The sequence below is a fragment of the Leptonotus elevatus genome, chromosome 8 (genome assembly GCF_054856555.1).
Source record: "Leptonotus elevatus isolate MCC_2025b chromosome 8, RoL_Lele_1.0, whole genome shotgun sequence".
In the NCBI taxonomy this organism is placed as follows: domain Eukaryota; kingdom Metazoa; phylum Chordata; class Actinopteri; order Syngnathiformes; family Syngnathidae; genus Leptonotus; species Leptonotus elevatus.
The window spans coordinates 17449839-17466828 of NC_141246.1; the positions used below are offsets into that span (position 1 = coordinate 17449839).

At 38.4% G+C, this 16990-nt stretch overlaps 1 protein-coding gene across 3 annotated transcripts in view; it reads left to right on the forward strand.

The window, feature by feature from the left end:
- Window positions 1-16990, forward strand: part of rgs12b (regulator of G protein signaling 12b) — a 50930-nt gene that overhangs the window by 11372 nt on the left and 22568 nt on the right. For all 3 annotated transcript variants that reach the window (XM_086083020.1, XM_086083022.1, XM_086083021.1), the window contains exon 5: window positions 1768-1887. In XM_086083020.1, coding sequence (XP_085939146.1) covers window positions 1768-1887 — 120 coding nt within the window. The remainder of the gene's footprint in view (window positions 1-1767; window positions 1888-16990) is intronic.

The following is a 16990-nucleotide window of genomic DNA, read 5'->3' on the forward strand; positions in this document are numbered from 1 at the left end:
AAATTAATATTTTTTTTGACATATTTATCTTAATTTTTAGATAAAATATTCTTTATATGAATACATGATAAAAAAAAAAGAATAATTCAATATTTTAAAAATGTCAAATTTTTAGGGTGTTAGATAAAAAGAGATGAAAGGATGATGACAAAGTTTTTGAAAAATAGCTACCGTAAATGTCCAAAAGGGAAGAGGCAAAGCAGAAAATTACCATAAAATGTCCATGAAATTGCAAAAAAATTAAGATAATTGAATAAAAAAACGCAGAGAAGAAAATGTTCAAAAAGTAACCATAAAATTTCCAAAATCAAAAGAACAAATACAGAAAATGACACAAAATTGCAAAAAATGTCAAAGAATTGATAGCAAACCACCCCAGAAAAAACTTTTAAAAAATAGACATATAATGTCCAAAAAATGAAGAAAAGAAGCAAACATTTTTTTAAATAAAAATGACCAAAACAATCCAAAAATGGAAGACAAAAGGTAGAAAAAAATGAATGTCAACGTATTGGATACTGCTGTCATATATTTGTGTTGTGGTGCAGCTCTAATTAGCTCTTGGGCCCTCCGGACAATAAACTAACACTAACACACTGCTTCCTTCATCACAATCTTCAAAAGTTCAAATCTTTTGCGAATTTGTGAATGCGTGTTACCATTTGACTTGAATCCAACTGGTTGCACATGCAATAACACAGGACTGCACATGCCCGTGTCTAATGTGGAATTTAACATTTCAGTGGGAGAAAAAAGGGGAAACTGCTTACGTAAATGAACTTACCTCCGCACCAGAGAAAAGTCCTGCAAATTCCAAACAATAGATGACACTTGACTATTCTGCAGCAGGTGAATTGACATTTACCGGTACAAGAACCCACTCGCAGTACAGACAATAATGATCCTTTGTTTGCGACAAATCCAATTTTGAGTGCAAAGCTTTGAATCATTTTCTCAGTACAGTCAGGGTAGAGGCGTATGATGACTTGTATGCCAAATTGTAAAGAGGAAAAGAAACATTTATACAGGTTGACTAGTCACAATTATAGAGAATGTGATTTCACGCAGCAGGTTAATTCGGGTGATGGGAATTTTATGACTGATGCCAAAAGGGGTGCCGAATAAATGGGAAATCTTGGAGGAGTTGATGAATGTTGATGAATGAGGAAAATGACAAAGGAAGTGTAGACGAGGGGATTGACATGGACCAGGAAGTAGCAATGTTTAGGAAAGGCAGTTGGTCCTGATGGCGTGCCTGGTGAGTTTTTGACCAGATTGAAGGGGAGGTATATGCATTTCTAAAAACGATGGAGGTATGTAGAAGCAGACCTCACCGCGTACATTTCCAGATGGATAGTAAAATGTCTGCGTGGTGTTGGCTGTGTGTGCATACAATTTACAAGGAAGGTTGCATATGAATGGATTGGATGTGACCGAGATGACTGTTCCCCCCATGTCTGTCTCTTTTGTAGAGACAGAGGTCAGGGTTTAAAGTGCTCAAATAATTGTGATTAATGGTTTTAATAGAACTTAAATTTCAAAACACAAGACAAAATGTGGAAATGAGCACAAAAAGTATTTAACGTTCATTTTCTGACCAGGGCAAGTTTGTTCACATGTTCACTCCTCAGTTTGTTTTTGGGATGCTTTTTGAAAATCCTTCCTCCATAACAGACAGATGTCAAGCTCAGCGACTTCATCTTGCTTCCCAGATGTTCACTGCTGCCCCCACCTGCATATGAAACCCGTGTCTTTTTCGCTCCTCAGGGCGGTCGATTCCGAGGTCTGACAATGGGCTTCCCTCCTCTTCCCCGGCGCTCCTCAGCCAGACGCTCCTTCGGTCGTTCCAAACGTCTCAGCCTGGCCCGCTCACTGGATGACCTGGAGGTAGGAGCACATGATCTCTCTCTCTCTCTCTCTCTCTCTCTCTCTCTCTCTCTCTCTCTCTCTCTCTCTCTCTCTCTCTCTCTCCCTCTCGCCCGCTCCATCTGCAGACAAGTGGCGCGTGTTATTGCAACACTCGAGCCTCGTCTGAGTGTTATCGTCACATTTGAGCCACACGTGCACCAGCTCTTTCTAATAATAGCAGCTCATGCGCATCATCACATGACACCTCAAGCCCTCTCCTCATATCACCATAGCAACATACACACAGTTGCGCACAAGACACCATGTACTGTACACTTTCTGATTATTGTACAGTTATATGCTGGCATTTAGATCATACAATGGGTGACTGTTTTTACTGTTTAAAGTTAAAGTTACTGACGTCATAATCGTACTTTTAGAAGAAACTTCTGCTGATCATTTTTGATACAAACGCCAATTCCAATGAAGTTGGGACTTTGTGTAAAGTGTAAAGAAATCAGTTGAGTGCACCACAAAAACACGATATTTAATTGTTCAAACTGATTATTATTTGTTTTCCTTTTTATTTCTCCAAATATTTTCTCAATTTGAATTTCATGCCTCTAAACATATTCCAAAAAAGCTGGGTCAGGGGCATGTTTGCCACCATGTTAGGTCACCTTTCCTTTTAACACTAATAAGTACGTATTTAGTAATCGTTGAAGCTGTGTAGGTGGAATTCTTTCCCATTGCTGCTTGATGACGTCAAATACGCAGAAGGAATTTTGCCCCACTTAGGTGGGTGTGACAATCAGTGGTATTTTAACTTTAACTTTAACTTTAACTTTAACTTTAACTTTAACTTTAACTTAAACTTCAGTTGCTCAACAGTCCGGGATCTCCCTTTGCAATGGGAGACATGTCTGGACTGCTGGCATGCCAGTGTAGTACTCGCACTCTTTTACTATGAAACCACTAGGGCTGCCACAAACTACAGTATTTTCCTCTATCATCGCTTTTTTGGAAGAAAAATAAATAAATAAATTCATCAGTTTGAAGATTAACTTATTCACTGCCATAAATTCATTAAAAAAAAAGATTACTAAAAATTAGGGGCAATAGGCGGTTAATTTTTTAAATTGTAATTAATCGCACGACTTCACTAGTTAACTCACGATTAATCCCACATTTTATATCTGTTCTAAATGTACAATAAAAAAATTCTAGGTTTTCATACTCTTGTTAACAAAAGTGGGAAAAAAAGTTAAGCTAATATAAATAGTTCAAATTAATTGTTGACGTTTATAGCCGTCAACGGCAGTGAATGAATAAAAAAAAAAAGGCAATAAAATATTATTAAAAATTCGGGGCGTCAGGCGATTAAAGTTTTTAATTGTAATTTATCTCATGACTTCACTAGTTAACTCGCGATTAATCACACATTTCATATGTATTCTAAATGTACAATAAAACAATTCTAGGTTTTCATATTCTTGTTAACAAAAGTGGGTAAAAAATGTTAAACTAATAGAAATCGTTAAAATAAATTGTTGACGTTTATAGCTGTCATTGGCAGTAAATTAATTAAATATCTTGACTCAATTGAATATATGTTGAAAATGATTTGCCAATAATTTTTTGTTTTTATTTATCATTTTAATTTACACAACGTTCCAACTTCATTGCAATTAGAGTTTGTATTATTATTATTTTTTTTATGATATACATAATTATTTTTTCGGCACACATTAACAATCCCACCTGAGGCCTATGAGGTCTGACCTCAAAGCATAAAATAACATGGCTGACAGTGGAATCCTAGCTTAGTGTGAAAGCCGAGGAAAGTCATTTGTTCATATTTCAAAACAAAAATTCCCCGTAAGAATTTGGAAATGTTGCCCTCGTAGCAATTATTAACGCTAAGTTTTACGGTATAGGTTTTCAACATTTTTAATGTCAAGCAAATATAAAAAGAGACACCAATCAATTTTACAAAAGCAAAACACAAGCTCCAGTGAGGTAGGTTGCCATCAGCCAAGATTTGATGACTTTTTATTATGGTTTTTTTATGACACATAAATTTGGCATCACTGTATTTAATTATTTCACTAGTCAGACTTGTGACAACTTTTAATCTTTCTGAGCCCTTATTATGATGCACCTCGAACCTCCAACCACAATATTAAACATCTTGTTAAATCAATACCTCACTGAAAATCAACACATTATCTTATGATCAGCAAGAATAGCTTTCTGCATTCAAGCAGTACAGACATCATTTATGATATCGATCGTGTATTGCATCTCATTGTGGACCTAATACGCATCTGTTGACAAGAATTCAGATATTAGCTGTTATTTTTATCTTAATTTCCAGGCTAATGCTGCACATTGTAGTCCAACCGAGGTAACCGTCATGAACACTGTTTACCTCGACTGGTTTGTGCTGGTGAGCATAATTCACAACAGTTTTGCTTGTCTGTCCTCCGAAGATAAAGATCAGAGGAAAGTTAAATATTTCCGCTGTTCGCTGGCTGTTTGGGCACTGTGGAATTCTTCCCTTTTCCATGGTTGGTCTTCATTGGTCTTCAAGTGTAGGCAAGGCAGTGGGATGCCATCAGTAATAAATGACCTTCCAATTAAAATATTTTCCCCATGACGTGACATTTGTTTGTCTTGAAGTCACCACTGTGTTATTCCCACTATTTGCATACAATATTATGATTATGTTATCATTATATTCAGTATTCTTTCCTCTGCCCTCTGCTCCCGCCTCCCTCGCTATCTTACCTTTTTCTTCCGGTCATTAGGCCTTTTTCTCTTTGTGCTCGTCACAAACAGAGACGGCTTTGTGTTTGTGTTGACCATGGGGGTTGTGTGTGTGCGCGTGTGTGTTCGCGCTTGTGTTTTGTAGAGGGGTTAGCTCAAACATTTTTGGCACTCGTAATGAGCTCTGATGAGCAACTAGCTGGTCCTTAGAATGGTTTCAACACAAAACCCCGTGGGCACTGTGCAAATACGCGCACGCACGCATACACACACAATGCATGTACATAAGATAATGAATTCCTGTCTGAAGCACATCATTGCAAATAAGCAAGCTACATACGTTGTTTACATACTGCACATACACACGAACCCATTCCTCTATGAAAGTTCAGTTTGTGATGTAGGTGGAAATGTGTGAGAGTGAGTATTACGTCATCACAGTATGATCAGTGCTGTGCTGTATATGCCAGTGAAATTCTTTCTCACCATTTGATCGTGTCAGGCTAAGGGTTAGGTATAGGGTTAAGGGTAGGGTACATGTATCGGACTTCCTCAGAGCGCCTTACGCCCTCAAAATTAAAACTGTCTGTCTGTTTTTAATAGAAGTACCACTGTACCAGCTCAGTAGCCTAGTGGTAGAGTGTCTACCCTGAGACTGCGAGGTTGTGGGTTTAATCCCTGGCCGGGTCATACCAAAGACTACAAAAATGAGACGCATTAGCCTCCCTGCTTGACACTCAGCATTATGGGTTGGAATTGGGGGTTTAGATCACCAAAATAATACCCGAGCGCGGCCCCTGCTGCTGCTCACCGCTACCTCAGAGGATGAGTCAAATACAGAGAACAAATTTTGCCCCACTTAGGTGGGTGTGACAACCTGTGGTACTTGTATTTATTTGGCAACATTTATGCTGCTATTTTTGTCCTTTTTTTGTAAAAAACAAACAAAAAACAGCTCCTTTCATTCAACACAATCTATTATTTTTTTTAGATAAAATATATAATATTTGGTAAATTTAAAGGACAGCAACGTGAAAAATCTACTTTTTGGAGCTTTTAGCCATGTTAAAATGCTAATTCCTCACCGAAGTGGTGTTGTTCTCCATTCGCCCCTCTATGAGAAATTGTAAGTCATTCTGCTCTTCAGGCACCAGCCCCTCCCAACCTGAGAAAACGAGCTGTTGGAACTTTTTGACGTCATTAGATGCGGCTCCACCCCTGTACCGCCTCTGCGGTATGGAGGTAAATTTGGTGCAAAACTAACTTGTGCAAAAAATGTGTACCTGTAGAAAAAAGTCTAAATTTGTATCTGTAAAAGTCGTGATTTGTATCTGTAAAAAAAATGTGTGCCTGTAAAAAAAAAAATTGTGTCTGTAAAAGAAATGTGTACCTGTAAAAAAAATTTTTGTGTCTGTAAAATAAATTTGTACCTGTAAAAAAAAAATTTGTGTCTGTAAAATAAATTTGTACCTGTAAAAAAAAAATGTGTATGTGTAAAACAAATTTGTATCTGTAAAAACAAATTTGTACCTGTAAAAGTCATGATTTGTATCTGTACAAAAAAAAATTTGTACCTGTACAAAAACTATAAATTTGTATCTGTAAAAGTTGTGATTTGTACCTGTAGAAATGACAACTTGTAGTCAAAGAAGTCGCCACTAGGAGTCACAAGTGGGTTTTCTGCTGCTGTTCTGTGACGTGAGTTTTGCCCCATTCGTTGCGGTACAAATGGAGCAAAACTAATTTGTACTTGTAGAGCGCCTGATTTGTACTTGTAAAGAAGGGGGCGGGCTCTGGTGTAATGAAGGGTTGTTTTGACCAATCAAGTGAGAAGGATTTGAGCGGATTGGAGCGCAACCTCATTGGTTTAGCGAACGACGGTGGCGGGACTCGCGGAAGGATACAAGCAGGACACATCGTCGCCAACCAACATACATATTAAGAATACTTCAGTCGACTGAAGTATTCTTCCTCAACATACATATTAAGAATACTTCAGTCGACTGAAGTATTCTTCCTCAACATACATATTAAGAATACTGAAGTATTCTTCCTCAACATACATATTAAGAAGTATTCTTAATATGTATGTTGGTTGGCGACGATGTGTCCTGCTTGTATCCTTCCGCGAGTCCCGCCACCGTCGTTCGCTAAACCAATGAGGTTGCGCTCCAATCCGCTCAAATCCTTCTCACTTGATTGGTCAAAACAACCCTTCATTACACCAGAGCCCGCCCCCTTCTTTACAAGTACAAATCAGGCGCTCTACAAGTACAAATTAGTTTTGCTCCATTTGTACCGCAACGAATGGGGCAAAACTCACGTCACAGAACAGCAGCAGAAAACCCACTTGAGACTCCTAGTGGCGACTTCTTTGACTACAAGTTGTCATTTCTACAGGTACAAATCACAACTTTTACAGATACAAATTTATAGTTTTTGTACAGGTACAAATTTTTTTTTGTACAGATACAAATCATGACTTTTACAGGTACAAATTTGTTTTTACAGATACAAATTTGTTTTACACATACACATTTTTTTTTTACAGGTACAAATTTATTTTACAGACACAAATTTTTTTTTTACAGGTACAAATTTATTTTACAGACACAAAATTTTTTTTTACAGGTACACATTTCTTTTACAGACACAAATTTTTTTTTTACAGGCACACATTTTTTTTACAGATACAAATCACGACTTTTACAGATACAAATTTAGACTTTTTTCTACAGGTACACATTTTTTGCACAAGTTAGTTTTGCACCAAATTTACCTCCATACTGCGGACTAAACACACACCCACTTTCTCTGAGACCTCCATGGGATAGTGACAAAAGTAGCCTTTGTTAGTAAACATTCTGTCCAAATGAATTCAAAGCAATCCATATTTCTTCACATTTGCAATGCCAAAGTGCAAAGACGCGGATGGTGGAGTGGTTAGCATGCTTGCCCTGTAAGCAACAGGTCTACGGTTCGCGACCCACAGGGTTGTCTTTTTTTCCCCCTTCTTTTCTATCTTCCTTTCCTCTTCTCACCTCCTCCTCCACTTTGATTTCTTGCGGCATGGAGCCGTTTTGTTTCTAATGTTTATTGAAGAATTGAACATCCATTCAATTAAAAAAAAAAAAATGTAAAGAAGACGCGTTTGTACTACAACGGCTGGCCGGTCTTGCATGGCCACACAGCGCTGCTTGGCAACAGCCGGCTCAGACGAGAGGGGTGTGAACTGAACTGAACCGGGCGTTTTATTTCCGCACTAGAAAAATAGCCAGCAAAACACCTAATATTTCATTAAAAATGTGGTGTCAAAGGTAAGATTTAATCATGATATGCCTATAGTTAATTGTGGAAGGTCTTAAAATTCCCGTGATGTAATCTCTTAAATTAAGAAACGTGTACCATAATAAATAAAAAATATATATATTTTTTAATTCTTAGCAAGTTAGTGTCCCATCACTGGTGAGCTAATTTTAGAACAGATCACAGTTGTTACTCGTACACGCTGGCACCTACACAGCTTAACTGAAGGCATTTAACTTCAACAAGCTCATTAAGGGGACAGACAGTATTAGCGGTTATTGAGGATAAAAAAAAAACCTTTTGGGGGGGGGGGCTGAATACCTGTATATGGCCCTTGTGTGTAATGGATTGTCACAGGTATTCTATCTTAAGGTAAATATAGCGCAATCAGCTTCTTGCAGTCATCCCTAATGGAACTCATTTTAATCCCACTCTATAATAGGGAGAAATGCATTTTTAAAAGACCATCTCCACATTTATGACACACAGTACCTGCGGTCAGCGGCCACATCATTAGGTACACCTGCACTATGCACAGAGTTTAACTACAAATTATTATTTGATTGAAACTGTCAGATATATTCATTATTGTACTTGATGATTGTGGTGTAAAACTGCACTACATCAACTTATATTTGAGTTAGCTTATGTTGGTGGAAGAGATGGACAAACTTTTAGAAACACCTTTCTCACTATGTTGTCATTACAATTGCAATCTCTAACCACAAAAATTTGACGAATACGTCTCCAGCAGTATCACTCAAAATTAACTCATTCACCGCCATCCCAGTTCAAATGGATTTTTTGACGTCCGTAGCAGTCAATGGTAGTGAATGAGTTAAGCTTGATTTTCTTTGCAAAGGCAGAATTTTTTGATGCAGTTCTTGTGTTGAATCTCATTTTTGTGTATGTGCAGATGTACCCAATGAAACACTTGGGTGAGTGTATTTCACTCACTCGCAATTAATGAACCTGGATATTATTCCAAGAAGTGCTCCAGAGTTGCTATTTTTGTGCATCAAATGGAATTAATCACTTGAAAGGCCACCGACCCACACAAACAATTCTCAAGTAGTCCTTGATGGCTGAACACGAAATGGCAAGGTGATTGTGGCTACAATTGTTCACTTCTCTATAAGCTGTTTACCAGAAAGGCTCACCAATGAAAGCAGGGCAAAAAAAACAAAAACAATTTAAGGGTTGAATGCACAAATTTAAGTGCCCTACAATACAGACAATTGTCTGATTGCAAGGCTGATTGCTAATATTTCCTTCACATTCTGCAATGTTGTTCTATTATTGAGTTGGTGGGGATAAACAACGTGGACGACGAGCGCTCGGTAATGCACAAACGTAGAAATGAAGACAAATCCGATGTGGTCGCTGTGGTTGTTGGGGGCCACAACCCGTCTGGGGGATATTTTTACAATTAATTTTTTTATTTAATTTAAATTAATCTAGCCTCTATATTCTGTGCTTTCACTTTGAAAATATTTGACATTAATGTCATTCATTGACCTTAAACATTATGATTCTCTGGTTTAACCTGAACATAGTGATAAGTCATTCTGATAGATTCATTATAATGATTCGTTCATGAGTCGAGCTTCCACTCTACTCAAAGTGGAAAGTGGAAACACTAGTGTGTGACTCTTCTGGGCTGGTTTGTGCGGTTGTCGTTTGTGTTGCACACGAGCAAAAGAGAAGGAGTGAATCACATGTTGACTGGCTTTGAGAACTCCTTACGTGTGCATGGCGACCGATTCTAATTCATTATCTTAAATCTGTATCTGTAAATATTTATGTAAGTGTTTTTTGTGCTTTTTATGTGATGTAGACATGACTTTTGCCTAAAGCGTCACTATTTTAGAGACAAATGCAGGCTGTCTCTTGGACTCTCTTTTCAGATCTTTTCGAACTTAGACAAAATGTTCTCCTGCAGTTTACGGTTATGTGGCCTCAGCACACTCTTGAGTAGTAAAAACAAGAAGCGTTTCAAGCACAAGGTTATTTTTATTTTGATGCCATTGCTTTCATGATGTTCACCTGTCAATTGATCTGTTGGTAAACTAACAAAATGTTTTAATAATAATTAAAAACTAATTTTATGTTATAATTTTATGTTTAAATATTCATTGTAACGTTGCTCATTTAAATGTGTGCAACTTTTGTGCACTCTTGTTGCACCCAGTGCTGAAAACTCCCCCAAACAAGACCAGTATATCCCAGTTTAATGGCCATTGTACAACCATTTCGTAGGATCTGATTTGACTAAGTCAGGGGTCTGCAACCTGCGGCTCCGGCTTTTTAGTCCCTCTTCTGTCGCTCCTTGAGGATCTCTATAAAAAAAAAAGAAGAAAAAAAAGAGAAAGAGTGTGAAAATTATTTTTTTTTTTTAGGTAAAATATTATTTAAATTAATTAATGATTAAATAAATAAAAAATAATAATTAGATATTCAAAAAAAAAGTCCACATTAAGTTGTCAGAAAAAGAGAGATGAAAGGTATGCACGTATTAAAAATATCCTTAAAATTTCCAAGAAGTGACCACATAATGTCCAAAAAGGAAGAGGAAAGGCAGAAAATTACTATAAAATGTCCATGTAATTGCCAAAAATGTCATAGAATTAAATAATAAAGGCTGAAAAAAATATGTTAAAAAAATAATAACCATAAAACGTCCAAAAACAAAGGAAGAAAGGCAGAAAATTACCTTAAAATATCTTTGGAACTGCCAAAAAAACAAAGGCAGAAAATTGTTTTGTTTTAGTTTTTTAATGGCAAAAAAGACAACGTTCACAAAGTAATTATAAAATGTCCAAAAATAAAAGAAGACATTTAGAAAATTACCATAAAATGTCCACAAATTGGCCAAAAATGTCAGAAAATTGATATCACAAAAGGCAGAAAAAATGTTTTTAAAAAAAAGTCAGAAAATGTCCCCCCCAAAAAAGTCATAAAATGTGCACCAAAAAAGGTGGCAGAAAATTACCATAATATTATGTCCAAAAAATTGCCAAAACTATACAATTTTTTACAGAAAGGTAGAAAAATAAACTCTGTGTTTCGTCTATACTATGTTCAAATATTTTGTGGCTCCAGACAGATTTTTTGTTTTGTTATTTATTTGGACTAAAATGCCTCTTTTGACAGTAAAGGCTGCTGACCCCTGGACTGAGTGGTCCCTTATTTCATTCATTTGTTGTAATCTAAATGCTTTTCTATTGCATAATCCTACTGACCAACCAATGATGATCACTGTAACATTGTGCCTAATGCAGTCACTGCAAAAAGTATTAATTTTTCCCAAAATAATATTATTCTGTTTGAAATTTGCATCACAATAATAATAATTCATGATCTTTTGAAAATGTAGTATTGCGCGTGTGTTTGTTTTAGTTTAATTTAACTATTAGTGTAACTGTTAATTGAATAACTATAATGCTGGGGATTTGTCTGATTGTTGGTGGTTTTCTTTGTTTCTATTTAAAAAAAAAATGCTTTCACTTAGTGAAGTGTTGCTGCACCCACTTTCCCGACCTCAGGGCTCTTCCTAGGCCATGTAGGGGAAGGGCAGGGTTGTAAGTGGGGGTGTGAGTGAGTGTGTGTATCACCACTGTGTGTCAAGGCATGTTGTGGAATGCACCCACTTCTCAACTCTTTTGTACACTGTGATCATTCTGACCTGTGCCATCCACTCCACTGTTTGCCCTGTCATCTCTTGGTCCTCCAACTAGGATCAAACCCAATCCATCAAATTCTGCCTCCATTTCCTCCCTCTGTCACGAATGTCACTCGTGCATGGGGCATACTAATGAGATGACAGACGAGGGCAATGAGGGTAACGCATTCACTCAGAGCCGAGCGCATATATGTAGGAGGTTATGGTGGTGCTGGTGGTGGGGGCGGGGGGGTCCGTCAAGGCGGGGGTCTCCCTCTTCAGCCGTACCTCGCATTCTGCATCTGATTAGTGTGTATGTGCATGCCTCTCACAGCACAACAGTGTGGGTGGAATAGGAATGACACAAGGGTGGGTGGCAATGCAGAGAAAGAGGAGGGTGAGAGCGGAGAGGCAGGCCGGCGGAGACGATCGAGCTTGGAGGAAGAGGAGGAGGGGAGATGAGAAAGAGCGAGCAAGTTGGAAGGGGGATCTAGCAGCAACAGCCGCGTTCTGGAGCGGGTTGGACTCGTAGACGGCGTCAAGCTGTAGTGCGCACGCACGCACGCACGCACGCACGCACGCACGCACGCACGCACGCACGCACGCACGCACGACTATTTGGCTGATAGCAACGAGCACCTTGGGGAGCTGTCACATGTAGTGTTGGGAATTACTCGCGTCTTTCTTCATGGAGCAGCAAACTTTGAGTGGGGACTCGGAAACGACCTCGCAACCAGTGAGTAATTAATTGTGTGTGTGAGATCCTGTCTATGATATGATGTCTTCTTAAATCTGTCAATTTGATCTTTTTATTATTTTTTTATTTTTATTTTAGATCAACTGCATGTTTATTTAAATGCATTCAATGTCCTGAAACTTTACTTGCACTGCCCAGCTCTGGAATGACAGGTCATGTGACCAGCGCAAGCCAATCACAGGCCAGTTTTTTGACAACGTTTCATCAAAGGGAAACCTGTTGATTTCTTGCTTTAGTCTATAAAAGCAACAAGAGAGAACACGCTCAGTTATGCACTGGATGTGTTCTCATCAAGTACGAAGATGCCAGTTAGTCATTCTCGGCCCGAGGGTAGAAACCAGCACAGAACCTATTTAGTCGTTTGCAGTTCATCTGACCCAGCGTGCTTATGCAACAGGCCAGAACCCCCCCCCCCCCCCCCAACCGCCCTTCCATCAATACACCAGACATAAAACACCCCTTCATAGCCTACCAAAAAGGAACAATCACACAATACGATGCCCAAAGATAAGTGACCCGCACACACATGACTTCTGTGTGTGTTCCTCGTGATTTCCCCTGGGACCACAAGTGTTTGTAGGGAAAGCAAATCAGATGATGAGTCAACACTGCTCCTGTACATGAAGCACCTCAGGATGGCGGGCGCAACGTCAGATGGAAGCTCCACTTTCACAAGACAAGCGCCCCCCCCCCCCCCTCAGCAAGTGCCAGATGGGCGCAGTTCACCTCAAGAGCACAATCAAACGTCGCCATGTGATAAGTCACTCGCTGCCGTGTGTGTTCATTTTGCTGCGCTTGTGACTGACGAAGCAGCCTTTAGCCAGCAGCCGCATTTAATTACAATGACATGCATGCATAGCCACACAAGCGAATTCGAATGTAATATATACCAAGTAGAATTTTGTAAGCTTTAATAGAAATGAAATGCAGTTGATAGACAGTTGCGTAATGCCACCTTTCTAAAATAAGCTTAAATCATATTTTGACCCAAAAAATCTCAGTCAAGACAACCCTTTTTTCTTTTTTTCTTTTTTTTACAATAATATGTTCTAGGCAGCCCTACTAGTTTAAAACACAGTTTGTCAAATATGAATAAAACTGCAAAATCCACCTGTTTTTATCCATCTCAGGTGGCGGCCATTTTGTCATTTGCTTTTGACTGAAAATGACGTACGTCACAGTTGCTCAGGTAACGGCCAATCACAGCTTAGCTTGCGAATGTCACATGACCAAACTCAGAAAACAGGTGAGCCCTGGGCAACCGTGACGTCATTTTTGATGCTGTCAACTACAAGTAGCAAAATGGCCGGCCACTGAGATGGCTAAAACAGGTGGATTTAGCTGCTTAATTCATATTTCACAAACACAATATCATAATAATAATATCAGAATGCTGTGTTTAGACTAGTGGGACATAAAATACAGCATATTATTGTAAAGAACATTATGGCTTGACTTCCCCATTTTAGTTTAATCTCTAAATTAGCTCTGTAAAGATTGACATGATTGATATGTTCTGCTACTCGCCACTCCTGCAAGACCATTGATGCTCTCTGTAGGATTATTGACAAAACTGAATATCTAATAAGGTAAAAACATATTTTTTTACATCTAAAAAATGATCTCACGGCTCTCAGTGATCTCAGTTTGCTTGCTGTCCTGCTGTACTCTGCAATATTTTAATTATAACAGCAGAGGGCGGTGTTGAAGTTTTTTTTCCTGGTGAACTTGTGCGCAAGTTAATGAGGGGGAAATATTAAGAGGTATAATTGAGGCTGTTGCCAGAAAAGATAAGCACGATTGGTGACTCTTTAATTTTCACAAATAAAGCAACTCTTGCAGCCTGTGAATGCTGTAACATAAATCCTCATGCCCACTCAGGCAACACTTCGCTCATATGTCTTCCACTATTTCAATCTGATAGTATGTATTCATCAATGCAGCAATGTTTTTTTTCTTCCTTTGGACGGACGATTGTCCACTTGATTTTTATTTATCCATGACATTATCATGACTTATGAGTAACCAACTGTTTCGTCCTCTGACAGTCTCTCCTATACAACCTGATGATTGTCCAACATAAGTCATACATTGTGGTTCGTCTCGGTATGCTCACCAATACAGTTGTACTGTAAAACACTCCCTCTTCTTTTTCCCTCCTTTTCTCTGCAGAGCATCATTTTAACCAGTTTGGACTGTGCCATGCTCCATACTGTATGTCTGGGCATGCAATTACTGTGGCTGGGAGGAGGGTTGCGGGTGGCGTTGTGTGTATCGCTTGCAGCCCGTGTCATTAAGGCTGTGGCAATGTGCTTTGCCTGTGGTGGTAGTGGTGGGCGCCGCGTGCTGGAGCCATTCCTGATGTTGCTATGAGACAGGGATGTGGAACGTTAACTTCATCAATAGCATACCACAGCATTGTGGACTAAGAAGTGAAAGGCTAGCGATGGAAAAAAAAGAACATAGAGAATCATCTTTTAGATGCTTTTGGGATTCCCTGCCAGCAAAAGAAAATGAAGAGAGTGATAATGTAAATATTGAGTTGTCATTTTAATGTCTGGAATAACTATGCATTCACTTTATACCCCCACTCAACACCCAGTAAGCCATAGCAGGAAATTAGGGGAGTGAGATGTAGGCTTAAAGGCCACATGCACATATTGAATTGCAGTCTGTTTCTGTATGAGTGAAAGTTAGTGGTGGGTGTCTTGGATTGACCTTCTGCGTGTGTCTCAGACATTTCATTTATTTCAGAAATACACATTTAATGATGAGCATCTGAATATTTTGAAGCCCCCCAAAAATATATGGATGCTTTGCAATTGTGCAGCAGTCTAGCTCATTAGCAATTGCAATTTTAAAAGGTATATATATATATATATATATATATATATATATATATATATATATATATATATATATATATATATATATATATATATATGTGAGGTGATTTTTTTTAAGTAACTGTTAAAAGTTTTTTTCCTCAGTTTTCATATTTTAACATAAAAGAGGAAAAAGTAAAATAAAAATATGACTGTATCTTTTAGTCATTGATACAGTAATTTCAGAAGAATTCATAAAATGCTGTTCAAATTAAAATGATGTACTGTACTGTAAAAAAAAAAAAAACGAGTGTGATATTGATTTGACGAGGCATAATTGCATTTGTAAGACATTAGTGACAGCTCAGTTTTATTTTCATATTAAGAGCTATCTAATCTTTAACATGGAGTAACTTGTGGAATTCTGCAAAAAAAACGAATTGGGAAATACAACTTCACCCCAGTCTTCACAAATATATGCATTATTATTAAATTTACTACTGCTACATTTTGACGTGGATGTGTCTGCTACGTTGTGACTGGAATTTCCCCAGTGCAGGCTTTCCAAGTGAGGGGCGGTCATTAATTGCGCGTTCAAAAAATGAGTGGCGTTAAAGGAAAAATAATAATCTAAATAAATGAACTAAAAATCAACTGAAAAGGGAGGTCAGAGGAAGAGGCTGGAATGATGAGGGCTGTGCTGTAACATGATTGGCAGACTGACCTTTGTTTCCTCCCCCTCCTCGGCTCACACTGCCTGATGGGGGCGTGTCTCTATGGAAACAAGACATTGGTGTGTGTGCGCGCCCGGGCGTGTGAGAGACTGCAAGAGAATGGAACTTCCTTGTGAGTGTGTCGGTTAAACGTGTGTGAGAGCGTGTCAGCCTTGTTGGGACGCAATAAGAGGAAACTTGTGTGTTAGCGTGTGTTGGCTTACTTGCGGATTTTGCTTGTAATTCACCGTGTGTTTGTTGTGTGTGCGTGTGTCCATGTGTGTGACAGATGTGCAAAGCCCCGGTTTCATCCATGTTAGACGTCTACATGGGTTTCCTGTTCTAAATACCTCTAGAAGAAGCTCAGTGGGTGTCCCAGTGCATGTGCGTGAGTGTGTTTGTGTAAGCAACATGTAGATGAAGTAGTCAGTAGTCAGCAGGATGAGCTTGAGGAAGAGGCTCTCCTTTAAGCGGGTCTGGAACTTCAATACAGTGAGTAGTGCATACTCTCTCACTCCCTTTCACATACCAGACTACACATATTACTCATCTTCCAATCTATTTATTATTTTCCTAAATGTTTTTTTGTTAAAAACTTGCTTTAGGACAAAAGGCACAGACTAGCACAGCATACCGGTAACTTCATTTATTTTTATATCAAAACAATTCTTTTTTTTTTGTCAGTTATAATTAAATGAAATGCCATTATTTATATAAACCAGCACCATTTATTTTTTATGAAGAAAACATTAGCACTGCGCATTGTATAAAAACGGAATAAAAAAATAAAATAATCAGTCATTGTAAAGAAATAAACTGTTTTCGATTACTGTACATTGGGACAAGCAGAAAGTCACACTATCTGTAGTGTTATGTGTTTGCCTTTAATGGGCGGGGCCTATCAACAACAAAAACATACTGTATGTGTTGATCTACTAACGAGGTGCAGCCAGCATTGCGTCTGCCAAACTTGTCACCAGTTCATTTGAGGCATTTTGGGAGGAGTATATGCAAATAAATGAATTGATCAAATCTGAGATGAATTGCGGTGGCTGATTTTGTGCCTGTCAGAAAGGCAGGTGCAAACCAGCACGCAAACTCATCCTGACTT